Raw genomic sequence first — 19,112 nt, forward strand, 5'->3', positions numbered from 1 at the left:
CTTCCCTATTATAATAGAAAAGATATGGCTGGAACAATAAAAAAAGACACTGCCATTATTCAACTTGACATAACATTTTTCATAAAAATTTAATACAAACATTAAATTTACAAATATATATATAAAAACAATTCACAATCACATATAAATTTTTATCATTTTCAGATGTTAAATATTTCGATTCGCTATATTCCTCAAAGCAAGGTTACAATTTACTAGTCCAGAGCAAGAAAGCCAAGATCAAAGTTCTTGATGGTTGGTTGGTTGGTTGGTACAATTACGTTCGCTGTCGCGTTGTCCATTGATCAATCAATCAGCTACGGATGTTTGTACGGCTTGTGGTTGACGGATTTCGGTCCGCATTCGTGTTCGTATTCCTATCGTATTGAAGAATATCATCATCTCCGTTCGCATTGCACCTACGTTGTTGGGTCTCTGCTTTCTGGGCTCCTTTGCAGTGAAACTCGATCGCATCAATATCATTTGTACTCTCAATGTAAAATTCGTGTCCATGTTCATTGCCTTTGCGGTCGTAGACGATCCTGTTTATATCTGTGCCCACGTTGCCGTCCATCTCGTCATCGGAATTATCACCATCTGTATCTTCGTCCTCGCCAATGTTAAAAATGAATCTTGCATCGCTAGTGGGCTTAGCGGACAAGTTCTTTCGCCTTCCCGACGACGTGTTTGCTATTTTCCTATATCGTACTGAATTTCTGGACACATGGTTGCTATTGCGCTGCTCAAAAAGTAAGAAACATTACGTTATAATGCTATTCAATTACCTCTGCTTGTCGCTTACCTGTAAAACAGCAAAAATTATGGAGAATATTGTTATTATTAGCAGGCATATGGCCACAGCAATGGCTGTGATCGCCGTCAGCGGAGAGTCCAGTCGCAGGACGAACTCCCTGGAATTGCCATCGCTCTCGAAGGATCCGTGCTTGGATTCGCTGCTTTTGTACGCACTCCCGCTGCCAACAACCGTGCGCCTCTTGCCACCCGTCGACGTGGCCTTGCACTCTCCTGAAATGAGTTTCCATTTAAATAACACTATATGCTACTAACTCAAATTGAATTGCGTCCTTACCGGTTTCTCCGTCGCAATTGCAGCACGCTGCTGACGAAGTCTTTTCGGCCAACGTTTGGTTCTGGCAGCAGGACACACACTGGCTGTTCAGCTGGTCCAAGTGGAGCGGCGGAACACAGCCCTTGCAGGAGAACTGGCCGGGTCCAAAGCAGGAGCGGCACGAATCGTGGCACGTTTTGCAGGTTGCCGACGTGGTATCGTAATATTGTGAGCTCAGGCACTCCATGCACAGGCCGCCATCGAGCATCGAGTGTGGGGGACACGAAGTGCAGGCCAATGGTCCAGCATCTGGAAACGAAATTGGAGCAAACACATTAGCCACCATGCAAGAGGATTGCAAATTAGATATGTATATCATACCGTTGCACGTCTTGCAGTAATGGTGACACTTCTGGCATCCAAAGTCAGACTTGTAGAAGCCCTCGGGGCACTCGGGATGGCATTCGCCGGCAGCCAGTTGCCATCCAGCCGGGCACTGGACGCACTGGTTGCGCCTCGGCCCGCTGCAGGTGTGGCAGCTCAAATAGCACTTGGCACAAATACCACGGTCGCTGTAGTAACTATAATGACACAAATACACGGCATACATTGAGCTGCAGCTCCAGGACACTGGTGGAACTTGAACAGCTTACCCATCGGCACAGGTGGTGCGGCATTCGCCGTTTTGCAGCTCCAGACCCTTGGAGCAGTTGCTGCAGTTCGTCCGCGAGACGCACTGGCTGCATGTGTGCAGACATGGTGAGCAAAGGGAGCCCGCTTCCATGAAGAAGCCCTCCCTACAGCCGCTCACACAGCGACTCTGTTCCAGCAGTCGATTCGGGGGGCAGGACATGCAGTTCGTACCCGCCGGTCCGTTGCAGCTGCCGCAGGATGCGTGGCACGGGCGGCACTGTCCCTCACTTAAGCTGAAGAACTCAGCTGCAGACGGGAGAGTATTAGGAGAAAATATACATTAACTCAATCAATAATAGATAAGAGATGCGAAGCCAAGCGCTTACATTCACTGCAGCCTTCACTGCCGCTCACGATGCACTTGTCCCTCTTGTTCAGCGTCCAGTTTTGAAGGCACTCGGAGCAAACTCCGTTGCTGGTGCAGGTCTTACATCCCTCCTGGCAGGGCATGCACTCCAGCCGTTTTTTGTCGGCATAGAATCCGTCCGGACAGCTAATAAGGCATTTGTTTTGCCAGGCATATCGACTCGAGCGGCACGTGATGCAGTCCTGGTCCGTGGGGCCATTGCAGGTGGCGCAAGTCGAGTGGCAGAAGGCACATCTAATTGAGGTGGTGGGATTAACAATTTACTTATTCCAGTAGCCATTTATACTCACTTGTTATCCTCCGTTTCGTACGTATCCAAGGGACAGGCCGAGTAGCATTTGTGCTCATGCATGACCAAATGGTGATCACAGCTAGTGCAGTACTCGGGATGGTCCTGGCATGAGGCACAGTTGGGCTCGCAGGGAACGCAGGTTCGGTTCCTGCTGTCTGCAATGGAGATAACAAAGAAATATTTGTTTAACATCAGGCTTTAGGGTATTTAAAGAACAGCGCTTATTACTTTCAAAATATCCGTCCGGGCAGAACTGCAGGCAGACCGCGAGATCGATGACGTGCAGGTGGGCCGGAGCACAGGTGAGGCAGCTGTCGGGTCCGGCGCCAGCGCATGTTTCGCAGGTGTCGTGACAGGGCCAGCAGATTCCAACCTGGTTTGGGAAGGAGCGCGGGGGGCAGCGACTTACACAAGTACTGTGGAAACAGAAAACCATTAAGCCGCAGCTTCCCGATTGCATGGTGCACCACTTACTTGTCCAGGCGATAGTGACTGCATGCAACGCACTGTGTGGGTCCACGGCCATAGCAGCCGGAGGAGTCGCACTCGGCATCGCAGGAGTGCAGGATCTTTTTGTCGCCGTCCCTCGTTTCGGGCGCCACTGCCAGTTGGGCAGCAGAGGCGGTAAAACCAAGGGTGTCAGCGGATGATCCGGAAGCAATCGATGCGGTCACATTCTGACCGTCGAGAGTAGCTGTTGCCGGTTCCGGATCAGAGCCAGCGCTGCTAAAGATGTTCTGATAGTTAAGGTAACTGGCAAAGCTATCTGTGTTGAAGTTTCCACCCTCGTTGGCAGGCTGGCCAATGTTCGAGGCTGATGGGAAGAGGAACGGATTTGAGCTGCTAGGGCTGCGTAGCTGGGGACTGCTGTTGAGCAGCTCAGACTTGAGCCGCATGGGCTGCGAGGAGGTGCCATAGAATATCAGTTGCCACTTGGACAGGATGCCCGGTTGATTGACTCGCCGGCGGCCGCCGTTGATCACCTGCAGGGTCCAGCGGCCCTCTGCCTTCTCGCCCCAAAAGTGAACACTCAGGAAGGGCCAGTCATCGAAATTGGACTTGACGATGTCGCGTGGCCTTTCAAACAACAGGGTACTGGTGGTGCCCATCGGCGAGGTGAGCAGGATGCGGAGATTTCCTCGCGGGAAAAACCGTAGCGTAATGCGACATTGCACGTGCTCTAGGTAACGCACTTCGTTGATGGTGCCCGCACACCCATTAACGTCCATATGCGTGGCCAAAGTGTACCCATATGCACCATCTATCTTGCGATCCTCATTGTTTTCCCGCGACTTGCAGATGTGCTGCGGCGGCACCGATGTCCACTGCTCCGCCAGCGAGACCATTGCTCCAGCATCCATTAATCCGTATCCAAACTTATGGCTGTACTTTCGCTTCACACCGTTCAGCGTCCATCCGTTCTCCCTTTCCAGTGGTGCCGGTCTTGAGGTGTACACCACCAAGTACTGCATGTCGCGCCAAGTCAATTCCGGATTGGCTTCTAGCGCCAGGGCGCAGATGCCGGCTGCCAGTGGTGCCGATGCCGAGGTGCCCGTATGTTCCACGGTACAGATATGATCGGGTCTCAGGCTGCCGTCCATGTCGACGGTGGCAACGCTCTTGTCATGTCCCGGCGTTCCGGAGCTGTAGGTGGTAGCCAGCGTGGAGGAGCACTCCTCCAGGTACCACGGCTTGTACCCGGCTTGAGTGGCACTCGAAATGGAAAGGGTGAAGATCGAATTGGTGTAGCCATCGCAGTTGCAGGAGTCGGTGTAGCGTCCACCGTTGCCAGAGGCCCAAACGAAAATCGAGCCCTTGCCCTGTCGACCGCTGGTCACTCCGTAGATGAAAGCTCGGCGGGCCAACGGACCAGGACCATCAACGGTGGAGCCATCATCCTCCGGTCCCCAGGAAGCGCTGTATATATCGATGTGGGAGGGATTGAGACTCAATGCCTGTGCCTCAACCACATCATTGACCTTTCCGTCCAGCATTCGTACTCCTAAAAGCGGACAGCTTAATAGATTAAAGTTGATACTAACCATGAGCACTTACCCCCAATGCTGGCATTGTAGGCCACTCCCACTCCGCAATAATTGTTGAAGGCCACCGCGGCCACTTCGCCAGCGCATCTGGTTCCGTGTTTGTTGTCCCCATTGTCCTGAGGCGTGGGATCCGAATCGTTGCCATTAATGTCGAAAGAGGCTTCGGGGTCCTGTGTTTAAATAGTTTTTTAACAATTGAACATTCTTGTTGAATGTGTGATACTTACATAGTTTTGGGCCAAGTCGGGATGGTTTGTCTGAATGCCGTCGTCCAGAATGGACACAACCACGCCCTTGCCGGTGTAACCCTTTTGCCAGGCGGGACCCACATTCATGTCCAAGCCATCCTTGGCGCCACCATTCTACAAAGCGATTGTCGTGGGATTTAATATATTGATTGGCGATGAGGAAAAGTAAGTAAATAAAGATATGCAAAAACAGGCAATCACTCAACAAAGAAATCAAAACATTTACAAATTAAGCATGTTAAAAAAAAGACTATACAATGATAAAGTGTTGGAAATCAACATAACGCACGGTTAGTAGCAAATAATTGAATGTTTCAACGGAAACTACGCAGATGGGAAACACAATTGAACTAATGGGCTATAAAATATATGGATTCATGAAGCATGCATTTAAATGAGAGATGATTACATACTTTACTCACCAGATACCACTGTTCCTTAAACAACGGATCCGGAAAGATAAAATGCGAGCTGACATCCCGGTACTCCATGCGCTGTGAGTGCGAGGCTAACGAAATCGACTCTGGGGAGAATGAAAGATGCGGATTCGGATCGACAACGTAGCCGCCGTGTTGGCGTAAAAGATTATACGGACTGTAGGTGGGTAAGTCCTGGTAGGGGCCGTCCCTCTTTCGGCGCACCTTCTCGTGCTGCTGCTGCATCCATTTCACCTGTAAAGCAATCAAGATTTGCACGTCTGCTCCAACTGGATATCTGTTGAATAGTACACACCTCGTTCTCCGATTTAAGAGCGCCCTGATGCTTGCGACTGGAGCGCAGCGAACGCTTCGATACATGATGGTGCTGAAACAGGTAGTAGTTGTCCAGGGATCCGATCTAAAGTGGAGAAAAGTATGAGTCCCAATGCCATTTAGGAGCTGGATGATTGAGGATGATTGCTTACCTGTCCTCTGTTGATAAATCCATGTTTGGAAGCTATAACATCCGCCACTTGCTTGCCAGCTGGAATGTTGACGGCGAACTCATTTGTGTATATCGCCTCCTCGGGAATGCTGAAGGCGCCAAACATATCGACCCCGTCGAAGTCGAGGCTATTCGACTGCTGTTCAAGCGGGTCGACAATTTCATCTTTCGCACTGGCATGTGTGTGAGTATTTTTATAGTTATAATCATATTTGCCGCCGCTAATGGCCTGTGCTCGACCCGCTCTATCACCTCCCAGGCCTGAGTCGACCTTGTGGAGCTCTGTATCATTATGATAATCAACATAAGCTTCATCATTAGCAGCTGATGATGGGGGATTTGTTCTTCTACTGCTGTGCAGCGACGACACATCATATGTGGTGGTCGATGCACTATCGTTGCTGAGTATTCCGGCATAATTCTGAGTCTCACCCGCACTACTCCGTAGAGCACAACTAGTATTTGGGCTTAGGATTACTAAAAATAATACAAAATATATACAGCTCTGTGCCATTCGGTTAATTGTACATAAATAGATTCTATTGAGTTTTGCCGTTGCCGTTTCTGTTGCTCTTTGTGTTGCAGTCGTTCCAGGGTCATGGACTCGCATTTGGAGTATCTTCCGCCGTCCGATCTTTCGGTACGTTGGCTCTCCGAGAGATTTGGGACCTCCACAGCGGGAAGGTCGCTTCTTCTCCAAGCCGGACGACCATGGATCTGTGATCTGTGGCGTGGATCCAATTCTACCGATGGTAACTCGGCTGGACCCCGTATTTGACATATTTAACTAAGTTTAGCTAATGGTATTAAGGTAGTTTGATTCTCCCAAAGAGTCCTTTTGCGACGTTTCCCTTTCCTGTTGTCGTACTCATGAATCTATTTTTTTGATCTCGTATCTCACGATCTAGTATCTGCAAAAGAGAACACGAAAAAGCACTTCAATTGTAGATTGAATTTGAGTTGGGTGAGAGACCCAAATTAAAACCTTGGACCGGTTAAACGTGGGCTGTTTTATAACCAGAGATGCCAATATGATTCATATATCACAGATATTTATGGCCGATGGTTTGTGCTTACTTATTAATGAGGTGCCTATTTGCGATGATCCATTGTTCATGGTATGACACAACAGAATCATCTGGGGGGAACTACAGGTAAGTGTTAACAATGAGTAAGCCATATATCTCTGTACATGGTATACGTATATCTATGTATATCCACATGTCGTTTGATTCTATTGTTTTCTGCCGGAAAGTTTCCCAAAATGTAAGATGCAATTGGTCTGCCAAATGTGCATTATGCAAGAACCCTTCTATCATATATCTAATTAACACATTAAGAAACCCGAACTTTTAGTGAACCATATAGCAATTAAAATCACAATGGAACTCAAAAGATATGAATAAATAAAGGGAAAACTAGATAGTAGATACTAGCCCTTCAAAAACTGTTTCTTTATATAAAAACCCTATTAAATCAGAAGGATAGCCCAAAAACGCAAATTAACAAAGAAATTTAGTTTTATAATCAAACCAATTAGACATTCCTAATGCGTTGCCAATAAGAAAATAATGTATGTATGCATGCACACGGCGCTATATGTAAATTCATATTATCGATGTTTAAATTTGTGCACGCTTCTTTAAATTTTATGGGTGCATACGCATGTATGTATGCATACATATGTTTATCCCATTTTCCGATGAACATACATAGGATATGTAGTTATGCATGCCAGTGATTGCATAGCTAGACGCAAGTGCAACATAAGAAGGCTATAAAATTATGGCTACACTATCATATCAACAGTATCATATGTACATACAACATCGATTCCGGTTTCTGTTTTACTGTGCCATTCGTCTAAAAACGTATATGGATGTGTTTGCTTGTAAGGAAATACTTCACTTTGCCGAACATAATCCTACAAACATGTTTGTATGTACATATGTATGTTTCTGGGCAAGTTCAGCTTGTACATCTCCCATTTTTCATCTCACTCACTCTTTGCTTATTAAATCACACATCTCCATATTTAATCACACTAATTTCGCACTGTGTGCACACTATCAACAAAAAAACAACAACAATTAAGCCACCAAGCCAACTTATTTTTGTATGTATACATTTGCGTCTGATACTGTTTGTGTGACTGTGTGTGTCCGTGGGGCTTTATACACATTTGCAATTTTTATGCGTAAGAGTTGCCATTTCGATGGTGCATACATACATAGATACATCACAGATGTATGAAATCACGTAATGCAAGCATGCATTTGTATGCTCTTTGCGTGCATACATACATCATTGTGCATCAGAAATGGCAACAGCGATTCATGTAATCCCAAGCATTATATGTACATACATATTTATGCATATGTTGGCCAAAGTAGTCACATTTAGAAATAAATCACAGATACACTCTTTAAGCTTTATTTATTTATTGTTGAATCAATGCAATGCAATGCAAGCGCAATCGAACAGACTGAAAACTGAAACTGAGACTTGAAAAGCGAAAGAGAACGCGTGCTTACCATGCGTACATACAATATAGGAACTAGCCGAAAGCCGAAAGACCAAAAAGCCGACCGAACGAACAAGCGACGCAACCTCGACTGCGCTCCAGCTTAAACTGAACTTTATTTTGAAGTTAATACATATAGCCAACGTTGGTTGTTTCTTTCTCGCTGGATTTGTGCTAACCGCATACACAAACACACGCCAAGTATTAACATACGTACAAACATACATACAATCGTGCAATCAAACATTCGTACATTGGCAAGAGTACGTATGTATGTATGTCTTTACATAAAGCACAGCTTTTGGAGCTTTCAAAACAAAATGCAAAACATAACACGCAACCGTGCTGTAACAATAAAAAAAAGAGAAATATCAACTATTACGTACGCACGCATACACCGACGTGCATTTCGTACCACAGCCGATGATAAATACACATTTAAGACGTGTTTCGATAGGAAACTGAAACTTTCGTGCAAGCCAAGTACATACATACACACAAACCGCTGGAAGCTTGTCCATCCATCCATACATACGTATGTATGTAACGTACATACATACGTGCGAAGACGCTCTCTAAGCGCTGACATTCAAACAAGAGATAACATTTAGCGGCAGCGCAAGGTTTTCGTTGTTATTGGTTAGCCGAGATTAACGTTTCCATTTTCCGCTTTTTTTATGACCCGAAAAACAAATGAATCCAGTCGTACAAAATCCCCCGTAAATATGTTTGCATGTACATATGTATGTAAGTCTGAGATTTTGGCAAATCCGAAATGCCCCGGTATTCACACACACGCAAATCCAAATAGATGCGAAGGCAACGCGCTACATTTTAATATCTGCTGCTTCGCCATTAAACAATTATTGGCGGTTAGGACAGGTTATGGTTGTTTCCAATGGGAAGTAATACACAAACCTTAAGCAGACGCAAATTGAAGGTACACTGTAATAAAAACGCACTGGAAGTAATATTAACATTAAGTCCTATTTAAATTAGGCTTATCGGTGCATTATTTTATGTTGCCGGAAATACGGCAAACCTATTAAGTCAAGCTGGTTTCGCCATAAAAGAAATAAAAAAATGTATAGCTTGCCTGTTATTCAGCTATATTAAATTATAAGCTTTCTTTTTGCTTGCTCTTTATAGTTTTAAATGCCAGTTATCCTGCGTAAAATGCAGTTGAAATATATTGCCAGTGTTGCCAGATTGGTATCATTAGTAAACAGTCGTTGATTAATACCGTTAAATAATATTATTTACACGTTAAATTAAAGCTTTACGTAGACAAATTAAGTAATATTATTTATTTTGATTCATGTTTTAATTTTTTTTAAATCAGCTTTTCATTTCAGCCTATCGCAGGTCCGTCCCTCATAATTAAAAAACAATTGGCCAAATGGAATTGTATATGCATTTTTTAATAATATTTGATCCAACATTTAGCTGAGTGCGGTTTTTAATGTTGCCACCAACAATTTGTACAATTTTTGTATAAATCACATTAGACGAGAACTGTTCCAATATGAAAGCCATTATATGCGAATCCAAATCTCGTAGGGTGAAGTTTGAAGTAGTGCCATTTATAGGATCGTCAAGACGTTTGATCTCCTGCAAACATAAACTGGATTAGTCAACAATTCTGGTAGTATGTATTCTGATGATGCAGCTTAGTTAAGGAAGTGCTGCATAATAAATACAAAAAAAAAAAAACCGAAAATCGACAGCAGGCCCACGTTGCAGGGTCTTATAGAACCAAGCAACGTTGATCGAACAATGTTAATTTTCTTTAAGAAACACTTTATAGCTTAAAAGTGCTGGAGGCATTTTAACATAGATTACCTGATATAAGTTAGCGCTTTGCTGCCAGTCGATTTGGACTTCATTTGCGAGCAAAGACACCGTATTGCGATCTTGAAAATATATCATCTTCGGCAAAAGCTGAAGAGTTTCATCGAAAAAACAGCTAATCGCTGACTCGAACCCAAAAATCCACACGCAAATATTTTGGGAAGAATCTCATCCACAAAACGAACATTTTTAGTTATATTTCGGTCATTACAATTTAGTAAATATTTTATATAGGCAGTCTTGGGCAATAATCTATTTTCGATTGAATGCATTAAAACAAATAAACATACTCATACTTGATTATCGTATGTTTGATTGATCGCCGAACGCATTTTATTACAATACTACATAACCAAAGTATTTCTGTATATCAATATACAATGCATATTTAAATGCAATACATTTAGTTGTGAGTTATCAGACTGAGTTAAGAAGATTTAAGAGATTTTTTTGATTTGATATATTAATATACATATAATATATTAATGCGTAAAAGTACAAGTTCATACTAATTCAGATAAACTTTTCCTTTGTGAGCTTTTGGAATATTAAAAAAAATTCAAAACCGACTACCCACCATTTATTATAAAAAAAACAACAAATAAAATTCATTATCCATTTACTTTTTGACACGGACACCATCCAGTTTTGTAGTTTTAAACCGTTGAAGCAAGACTGAATCACTGTTTTATTTTTAGGAAGTTAGAAGAAAAGATTAGTAACTCAAGAACAGATATCCTTTGCCAATTTCTACTTCAATTTAGATGGATAAAACATCATTATTTTGGTTATAAACATAGATTACTCCTGACATTCGCCCACTAATGTGCTGATGTGCATTATTTTGCATAATTTAGTCGTATGATAATGAACTTAGCTGGAAGTTTCATGTTTCAATCAATATGAATGGCCACAACATATTGCTTTTAAAACATTTAATAATCATTCATTGATGCCCTCTTTGGTGATAAAATTATACAATAGGCGAGAAGCAGTAGCGCCTAGATGTTTTTTAAACGTATAGTTTATTGAAACCAGTATTGTTTTAAAAGATTGGAAGGAGTAGAAAAATGAGAAATAAGCGAGGGAAAAGCTACCCGAAGGCCGAAAGGTAGTATACCCTACTTTTCAGCAAAAGGCACCCGAAGTTCAGGCCTCTTCAAAATAAATTGTGTAGAGGTACAGCAAAGCTTCTCATTGTGCAATTACTTGCTGGCAGAAGAAATCGGTTTCGATCCCTAAATGGATAGTTGTGCCATATAAGACATTATCCCAAAAGTGCAAATATTAATCGTGTTCACAATATTACACCAAGTGCAATAGAGCGACGTTCCGTCTAAAAAGATTCCAATGTCATTGTACATGCAATACGATGCAAGTCATCATACATTCATTAAATAAACCTGTAAAAAAACTTGAATATGAAAATAATTAAATTATTTTAGCTGTATGGAGGTAAATTAATAAAAATTTTACAAGGGCAGGCATTACCTTTTCCCATTCGCCATGGCATTGAAATATTCATCCTTCTCAGAGAGCATTTTTCATGGGAAATCGCGAGACGTTGTTTTGTTAACCCACTTTCATCATTTCACAATACCCCCCTTTTTCCCCAGAAACCACAATAACTACTACAATTTATCGCCTTTGATTGCTAAAAACCATATGCAATGCATTGCTTTGTGTGCCAATTCTTTCCTTTGTTCTTCATAACTGATTTTCGTCAGATTAAGCATTTTATCTTGTTACATCTTATCCAAATAAGTATTACAATGCGAGAGTAATATAAATAAGAGGGCATTATTAAAACATAGAAGTTAAAAAATGAAGAAAGCACAAAGCCAAAATACTTGTTATTTTTATTAGTTTTAAACATTTATATAAGATTTAAGCTTCAAATTCTATTAATTAGAGAAATAATCTTGATAATTACATTTTCCAAATGCTAACAATATTGTGCCCAACTTGTTGGTCAATTGGTAGTCAAAAACTAGCAAAGAAATACGTAGGATATGAGGAGAAAGAACCCATCCGATAGTTTTATCTTGGAAGTCTATATACCTGTTACTCGCGGAGTAATAGAGTATACTAGATTCGTTGATATCTGTAATTAATTGATGGGGATTTCTTGTCGACTCAACTGTTTGTCCGTATGTCTGTCCGTATCTTGAGCGAAAAATATAGATTAAGCAGACAGATTCCAGACGGCTGTGCAGCGCGGAAACAGTCGCTGCTGCTGGTATACCATCACACCCCTCAGAATACAGGGTGTTTGATAGTCGAGGTACTCGACTACAGCGTTCGTTTAAACTTCAAAGAAATACTACCCCGAATAAACTGTTGAAATGTCAATCGTAAAGTTAAATTGCTATGGTGAGATGCTGTTTAAGAATTTTTTCCATTGAAGCGTTGCAACTTGTGACAAAAATACTTTCTGTAAGGGTATAAGAATATTAATATAATAAGTACAGGTAAAACCCGAATAACATAAGTTGACATCTTCATTCCAATATGGCATTGTAATGTTCGCATGGGAACTTTGGAAGTCCATTTCGGTTTATTTTTCATCCCGGAAAATTAAAAAAATGAAAGAGATGCTATACACTGCATTGTTTATTAATTTATTAAAATTAATTTTCTGTGCCAACACCCAGAATTCATCCAAAAGTAAATATTTCATGTTTGATTTCAAAGTTCAGTGTTTGTTTGATTAAAGAAGTATTTTCCATATACTAATATTATATATTAAAATGATTTGTATGACAATTAATAACATCTACATTTAATTTGTTGCTATGTGGGTCTACCTATGTATTTTTAAGCAACATAAAAGGTTAACACAAAAATTTTTCGTAGCGATCTGGGATTTATGGGAATCATTGCAAGAAAACGGCGTAGATGACCGAAATCCAGGTCTAACAATGTAATGTTTTCAAGTAGCCTCCAAAATCGGAGCGAAATGTATTTCAATCCATTAGCGTTTGAATGTTTTTCCCCTTACATTTTCCCCAATCACGAAAATCATTTTCCAAAAATTCCATATACATACTAAAATATTCAGTTTTGATAAATCTTTCTACCAAATACACAATAGCAAGAATAGTTTACAAAAAAAGGGTAGGTGACAAAAAATTAACAAAAAAAACATTAAAAAAAAGCGAAATAAAAGTATTACCAAACTTAATGTTAGAAATGCGGAAAAAGTTCTTATTTTCCAGATCAATAGTTGAAATGGACAATAACAAATTTACAGAAAATAATATGTAATTTAGACTGAAGAAATGTTTAGTCTTGTAATTGGACTACTCCCAGAAACAAAGTTGTTAATCATATCTTAATGAAGGGATCAACAAAATACTGGGGAGGCTTAGAATATTTCTGCACAACCGAAAGATCCATTAGTGGACATCGAATGAGATGAAAGATCCAGACCAGATCAAGTCCATGCGCTCATCCGGAATACTCACCAGAACCTCGAAGTTATTTTCAATTATTTTATATTTTGTTTTATGTTCAAATAAGTCGATTAGCAATATATCTTTATATATATTTCATTTGAATGATGGACAAAAAGAATTAAATTACTGGAGAATGTAGTCGACACATACATAATCTTAAATTATAGGTATGATTAAGCATATGTACGTAATGATTTCGTTTTTTGGTGCAGCGTTGCACTTATAAGCAATCATTTTTGGATTCAAATTGTATAATATTTTGTAAGGTTCATCCTTTGCGTGTCATTACTCATAGTTTGTTAGTTGCCTCTAAAATGTATGACCGATAGACGATTGATAATATTTGACTAAATATTAAATCAAATCATATTTGGGTGCATTCGACAAGACGATCCTTTTAAGCAAGTTCGTTCTGTTTGCTCGCAAGCGAACAAAGTTAAAATGTGAAATGTTATCAATATTTGAGAGTACGTCAAATCTCATCCTTATATGTTTGATCGATCCAGTGTCTAAAAACGTCGTCGTCCCCATGGGACATTATTTCCTCCGCCATTATTTCCACGTTGATTGCCGCCTTGGTTCATATTGTTAACCCCAAATTCAAAAGCGAAGGAGTCCTATTCAAGCAAGGAAATACAATTGTTCAATTGAGTGTTGCATTAGCCATGTGGAGCCCAATTCAAAAGAGGGAAATTATGTTATATTTGTGTCTGTGGCCCCACCACACCCAATCCCATTATTAAATAACTAACCGCATATTCCCAAAACGAATATACCGATCAAATTTCGACTCCCAACTTCTGATTCGTATGCACAAAGAATTACAAGCACTTTAAGCTCAATAAATTGATGTGTTTTATGATTAAACATGTTAATCACAACGCAAAATAAAATACATATAAAAATAGAAGCGCCCCCCACTTAAAACAAGTCCTAAATGCATCCCAAATTTTATATAATTTATATTTTTCCAGACCTGCAGATATAAACGAAATGGCTGATGAAAACAGCTATCAGAAATTATTTATAACTCTTTTCTATTTAAGCAACTCGCATAGTTTTCTATTGTTTAAAGTTTCACCTTCGAGCAGATGGACCTTAGACGAAGATGCTGTTACTGCTGTCATACGAAACACTCCAACGATTTCGACAGATAGTTACGTACTAGATGATAACACAACTATGATCTGAGGTTTTAATGTTTTAAGAGGCCCATCTCTGGTTAAGAATGAGAAGTGCTACCACAATTCACAAACCCAAGAGATAAACTTGCATTTCGATGTTTCCTATTGTATTTAAGAATAAAGATGGTGAATTATTTCGCGCCATCTTTTGACTTTCCATTTCTTTCAGCCAGTCAGTACATATATAGTTCGTAAGAGAAGAGAGGTATGCGAATCCCAGTTTTGAAGTTTGATTTACAGAAATAGTTGCAAATGCAAATGTCTTGTAACGCTTTACATCAGCGCATTTAAAGAATAATCCTCCTGTGTAACACTGAATAAAGTTGCTTCCCGCCCTTTTTATAATGTTATCAGAATCTCTACATTCTCCCCAAAAAACGGTTGTAACTTTTCGAAATTGACCTGATCTGGAGGATTGCCAGAAGTATATAATTTATATGAATTTTTATAAAGTATATGTATTGGGTTATAGACAGTCGTTCTACCACAGATCTGGTGGCTACTGAATATTTCGTTGGATAGTATTTTGGACTTGGACATACCTGTGTGTTGGGGCCAGAATTGTTTCCAATCATTGTGGAATTGTTGTTGTTGTTGCCTATTGCAAGAGAAAATATCGGTTATATTATAAGAGGATCATCGAAAAATAGATATTGAATCGCATACCTCTAAAAACTTCAAATGGCGAATTGCTGTTTCCTCCGAAGTTGTCAAAACTGGAGTTGTTGCCGCCGCCCCCAAATCCCTCCTGCTGATCCAGCAACGAGTTGAGCTGCTGCGCCTTCATAAACAGTGTTTCCTGCTGCCGACGGAGTATGTCCTCCTCCTGCCGATTCATGTGGCTCTGCATCTCGGTCTGATGGCGTCGCATGGTGTCCTCCTCGCGCTTGCGCATCTCCTCGGCCTGCTTCTCGCGCAACTCCCACTCCAATTTCTTGCGCTCGTTGTCCACTTCGCGTTTTCGTAGCTCTGAAAGGTAAGCGTATGTATTTAATAGAAAAGAAATTCATTTTAGATCGCTCGAAGATTTCTGATAGCTGACATTAGTCAGTCTTCTCTTAAGAAAAAAGCTCCATTAGCCCAGAATCATGTGAACAGCAAAACACTGTCGTTAATTTAAAGTGTAACATGTTGACAATATTCTGAATTATTTAAAATAAAAATCCAGTAAAAAATCGTCTTTAACGACGAACCACGGACCGAGAAGATCCGCTCCCAAAGAAAAGAAAAATCAAGAGAAACCTTTCCCAAAAATCATTATCATACAAGGTAGGGTAGTATATCTGCTAATATCTGTTAAGATGAGAAAAAATCGATCATGTAGATGATAGGTATAGGTCAGATAGGTTTATTTTTGGTTTAAAGGGGATAGCTTTTCAAAGAAACTACCACAAATAAAATACTTTGTGAATGTATATTTGTTTTTAGAGATCTTCTCTTTGTTTGAGGGGAATGCAAAGCGGGCTAAGCCGTTTGTAAGAATTGGTAGAAAGGAGCAATATAAATATGATGCGTTAACCATTTAAACACTTTATTTTTATTATTACTATAGGCAAATTGGTAAAGTAGCATTGGATTTTGGAAAATCCGATTAAATCGTGACATATACTGACCTTGACGCAACAGTTCAGTTTCTTGTTCATAGCGAGCGTACTCCATCTGAGCCTCCAACTTGTCCTCCTCCATTTTCAGCTCGCGTTTGAGTGCGTCCTGCTTGGTTTTGAACAAATTGTGCAGCTGCTTCCAGCGCGATCCGTACTCGTGCTCAAACGAATTGGGATCGGCGAAGCGCGGACCAACGCTCCGCTCCTGGTTAAAGTCGGGCATCTTCTTGTTGAACGCCTTCTCCGGCAGTCCGTCGGTGTCGTCGTTCACCTCCATCGGGTCCACCAGGCACGGCCGTAGGGAAGCAGTCAGAAAGAAGCATTTCTCATTGCACAGTCGCAGGCAGGCGCTGGCGGATGACTTCTTGGCAAACTCAACTATACCCTCGCCCGTATGCTTGCCACGATCGTCGACTGTGATGCTGGCCCTCTCGATGGGACCAAAGATTTCGAAGGACTTGTACAGCAGCTCATTGGACACAAACGGCGTGAGATTGCTCACCCGCAAAATGGTGGCATTGGGGGCGAATCGTACCCGCAACTGGCGACCTTTTCGCATCGATCCGTCCAGGGCGCGTTTGGCCTTCTCGGCATTGGGATGATAGTCGACCTTTAGGAATGTAAAGTTCTTATCCAGGTTCGAGAATATCTCGCTGATCTCGCCATATGGCTTGAACATCTCGCGCAGCTCATCGTCGGTGATGTCATTGGTCAGGTTGCCCACATAGAGACGATTTCGTCCAGAGAACTTGGTCTCCGTGGGCACTTCCACCGGTTCCAGCTCAAAGGTGGGTCCACCCATGCCGCGCAACCGCTGGGTAATGAAGAAGTCCTCACCGCCGCGCGGACCACCACCTCCACCACCCATATTGGTGTTGTTCATCATACCACCAGGACCTCCGCCAGGGCGTGGACCACCCCGGTTTCTGTTGTCACGCTGCTGGTTCTGCGGACCTCCGGGGAAATTGCCACCTTGATTGTTACCAACGTTGCGACCTCTAAATCCTTGACCATTTCCCTGATTTCCTGGTCCTCCTTGATTTCCTTGGCCTCCTTGATTGCCTGCTCCTCCTTGATTTCCTTGATTGCCAGGTCCTCCTTGATTCCCTTGACCATGGACTTGATTTTGGTTTTGCCCTTGCCGTTGATTTTGGCCCTTGTTGGCGTTCTGATTCGCTTGATTTTGGCCAGCAGCTACAGTTGGCGGTTCATTGTTCTTGGCAGGTGCATTAGCACCGTCCGCCTTTGATGTTTCGTTATTGGGCTTTTGCTATATTTGTGTTATACAGTTGAATCAGTACAATATGAGATTGGTATGTAACCCACATCTGGAGTGCCGTCAATTCACAGTTACACAGTTTGGATACAAACTGATGTAACACCGGATTGAATTGGCGCTACAAACGGGCCACTAAAACGTAGAGGTATTTACTATCCCCCCATTTAGGCTAAGAGATAGAATTCAACAGAATCTAGTTTCTGTTTCCCAAAACATCTTTAGTTTCTAGATATGTACACAATTCAGAATTTTTTTGTGGTTGTTATGAAAACTATCTAGCACCAATTATCCGATTAATGTAATGCTATAAGTGCGAGTGTAAACAGGTTATAGACTAATTTAAGGTTTTACTATTTGTAGTTCAATAAGCACGCGATACTTTTGAATCCCAGCAAAGTCCACTATACGAGGCAAAATCGGTCTTCGTCAATAAATTTTTCCAATAAGCAAACCATTAAGTTGCTCCATTAAGCCCTTTAATTCACCATAACATGTATGGAGGTCTTATTCCTATAAAGACGTTATGTTCCCTTCAAAAGAACTTTGTGTCATTCTATGTGTACAAGATATGCTTTGATAACTAAAAAGTTCTTGGGATTTATAGTATTAGTGAAAATCAATACAAATTACTGAAGACCATACAGTGGGTATAAATACGTATTGGCCAATTAAAAAATGTTGCACATACATATGTACTTATGTATTTACATGCACCTGCACATTTGGCTACCACTGTTCATTTTGTATGTATTCGATACAAATACACACGCATATGATCGCTAAATAAATGCACATTTATACATAAATAAATTTGCAACAATTATCAGTAACGGCAAATATATGCATGTATGTATACGTTTGTTTCAAGATGTATGTGGCGAGTACACCCGAAAAAGGTGAAGAATACATAATATTTGTATGCAATTAAGTTCCCGCGACAATCTAATCAAATATATCAAAATTAGATAACTTACATTGGCATTGTTAGTGCCTGGAAAAGTCCGGTTTTGATTTCCAGCCCGATTGTTGTTGTTGTTGCGGTTGCGGTTTCCAGCGAACCCACCCTTGTTGTTTCCAAAGTTCTTATTTTGATTGGGGCCACCAGCTGCACCACCACCACCATTTTGATTTTGGTTCTGATTCTGGGCATTTGGACCACCGAATCGCGACTTCTTTTCAGCCGGGCATCCATCCACGGAATCATTTTGTTTTTGAGCATTGTGCTTTCCGAGATTTTTGTTGGCCTGCTGATTTCCCCGCTGCTGGCGTTGGGGCAACGGTTGTGTGGCGTTATTGTCCTGTTTCCCCGCACTTTCCATTTTATTAATTTTATATCCTTTTTTGTATTTAAAAGTGCTTGCAACAACTCGTTGACAACTGTCCTCAAAATTGAAAAACTGAATGTAAAGGAACAAAGCACTTGAAACGATTAGACGTATACAGCATAGGTGGTGGCACAATGCCGATTTTGGTCTGTGTGAAATGGAACAAAAATGATATCGATAAATAGATAATAAAAAAAAACAAAGATGTCGAATACATTTTGCTGTTAAAAATGCGAAATCAAACTATAG

The 19,112-nt window shown here is 41.3% G+C and overlaps 2 protein-coding genes across 7 annotated transcripts; both read right to left on the reverse strand.

The window, feature by feature from the left end:
- Positions 1–58: 58 nt before the first annotated feature.
- Positions 59–8,300, reverse strand: LOC122623308 (furin-like protease 2). 5 transcript variants are annotated; one of them, XM_043802389.1, is made up of 16 exons: positions 8,173–8,300; positions 5,619–6,549; positions 5,447–5,551; positions 5,310–5,385; positions 5,137–5,237; positions 4,694–4,828; positions 4,477–4,636; positions 2,896–4,423; positions 2,650–2,837; positions 2,420–2,576; positions 2,089–2,363; positions 1,723–2,008; positions 1,451–1,650; positions 1,091–1,378; positions 803–1,026; positions 59–739 (listed from the first exon to the last, which is right to left on the reverse strand). In XM_043802389.1, the coding sequence occupies exons 2-16, from the start codon at positions 6,417–6,419 to the stop codon at positions 314–316; spliced, it is 4,950 nt and encodes a 1,649-aa protein (XP_043658324.1). In that variant the 5' UTR covers positions 6,420–6,549; positions 8,173–8,300; the 3' UTR covers positions 59–313. The 5 variants fall into 5 exon arrangements, with proteins under 5 accessions (XP_043658324.1, XP_043658323.1, XP_043658322.1 ...); XM_043802388.1 differs by having other exon boundaries at positions 5,128–5,237; positions 8,173–8,299; XM_043802387.1 differs by having other exon boundaries at positions 5,137–5,385.
- A 1,262-nt stretch (positions 8,301–9,562) lies between these two features.
- On the reverse strand, positions 9,563–18,955 carry LOC122623346 (protein no-on-transient A). 2 transcript variants are annotated; one of them, XR_006326398.1, is made up of 6 exons: positions 18,513–18,955; positions 16,269–17,529; positions 15,322–15,624; positions 15,198–15,253; positions 10,005–14,088; positions 9,563–9,773 (listed from the first exon to the last, which is right to left on the reverse strand). XR_006326398.1 is itself a non-coding variant. In XM_043802439.1 (5 exons), the coding sequence occupies exons 1-5, from the start codon at positions 18,855–18,857 to the stop codon at positions 13,981–13,983; spliced, it is 2,073 nt and encodes a 690-aa protein (XP_043658374.1). In that variant the 5' UTR covers positions 18,858–18,955; the 3' UTR covers positions 9,781–13,980. The 2 variants fall into 2 exon arrangements, 1 of the variants encoding a protein (XP_043658374.1); XM_043802439.1 differs by lacking the exon at positions 9,563–9,773 and having other exon boundaries at positions 9,781–14,088.
- Positions 18,956–19,112: the final 157 nt, after the last annotated feature.

Source organism: Drosophila teissieri, chromosome X (assembly GCF_016746235.2).
Source record: "Drosophila teissieri strain GT53w chromosome X, Prin_Dtei_1.1, whole genome shotgun sequence".
Taxonomy (NCBI): domain Eukaryota; kingdom Metazoa; phylum Arthropoda; class Insecta; order Diptera; family Drosophilidae; genus Drosophila; species Drosophila teissieri.

Coding starts and splice junctions, on each gene's coding strand:
- LOC122623308 (XM_043802385.1), bottom strand. CDS start 6,419: ATGTCAAATACGGGGTCCAGCCGAGTTACCATCGGTAGAATTGGATCC. Junction 4,424..4,476: donor CTACAATGCCAGCATTGGGG/GTAAGTGCTCAT, acceptor GTCCGCTTTTAG/GAGTACGAATGCTGGACGGA. Junction 2,577..2,649: donor CCCGGACGGATATTTTGAAA/GTAATAAGCGCT, acceptor TCTCCATTGCAG/ACAGCAGGAACCGAACCTGC.
- LOC122623346 (XM_043802439.1), bottom strand. CDS start 18,857: ATGGAAAGTGCGGGGAAACAGGACAATAACGCCACACAACCGTTGCCC. Junction 15,625..16,268: donor AACTGAACTGTTGCGTCAAG/GTCAGTATATGT, acceptor CTTACCTTTCAG/AGCTACGAAAACGCGAAGTG. Junction 15,254..15,321: donor GCCATTTGAAGTTTTTAGAG/GTATGCGATTCA, acceptor CTCTTGCAATAG/GCAACAACAACAACAATTCC.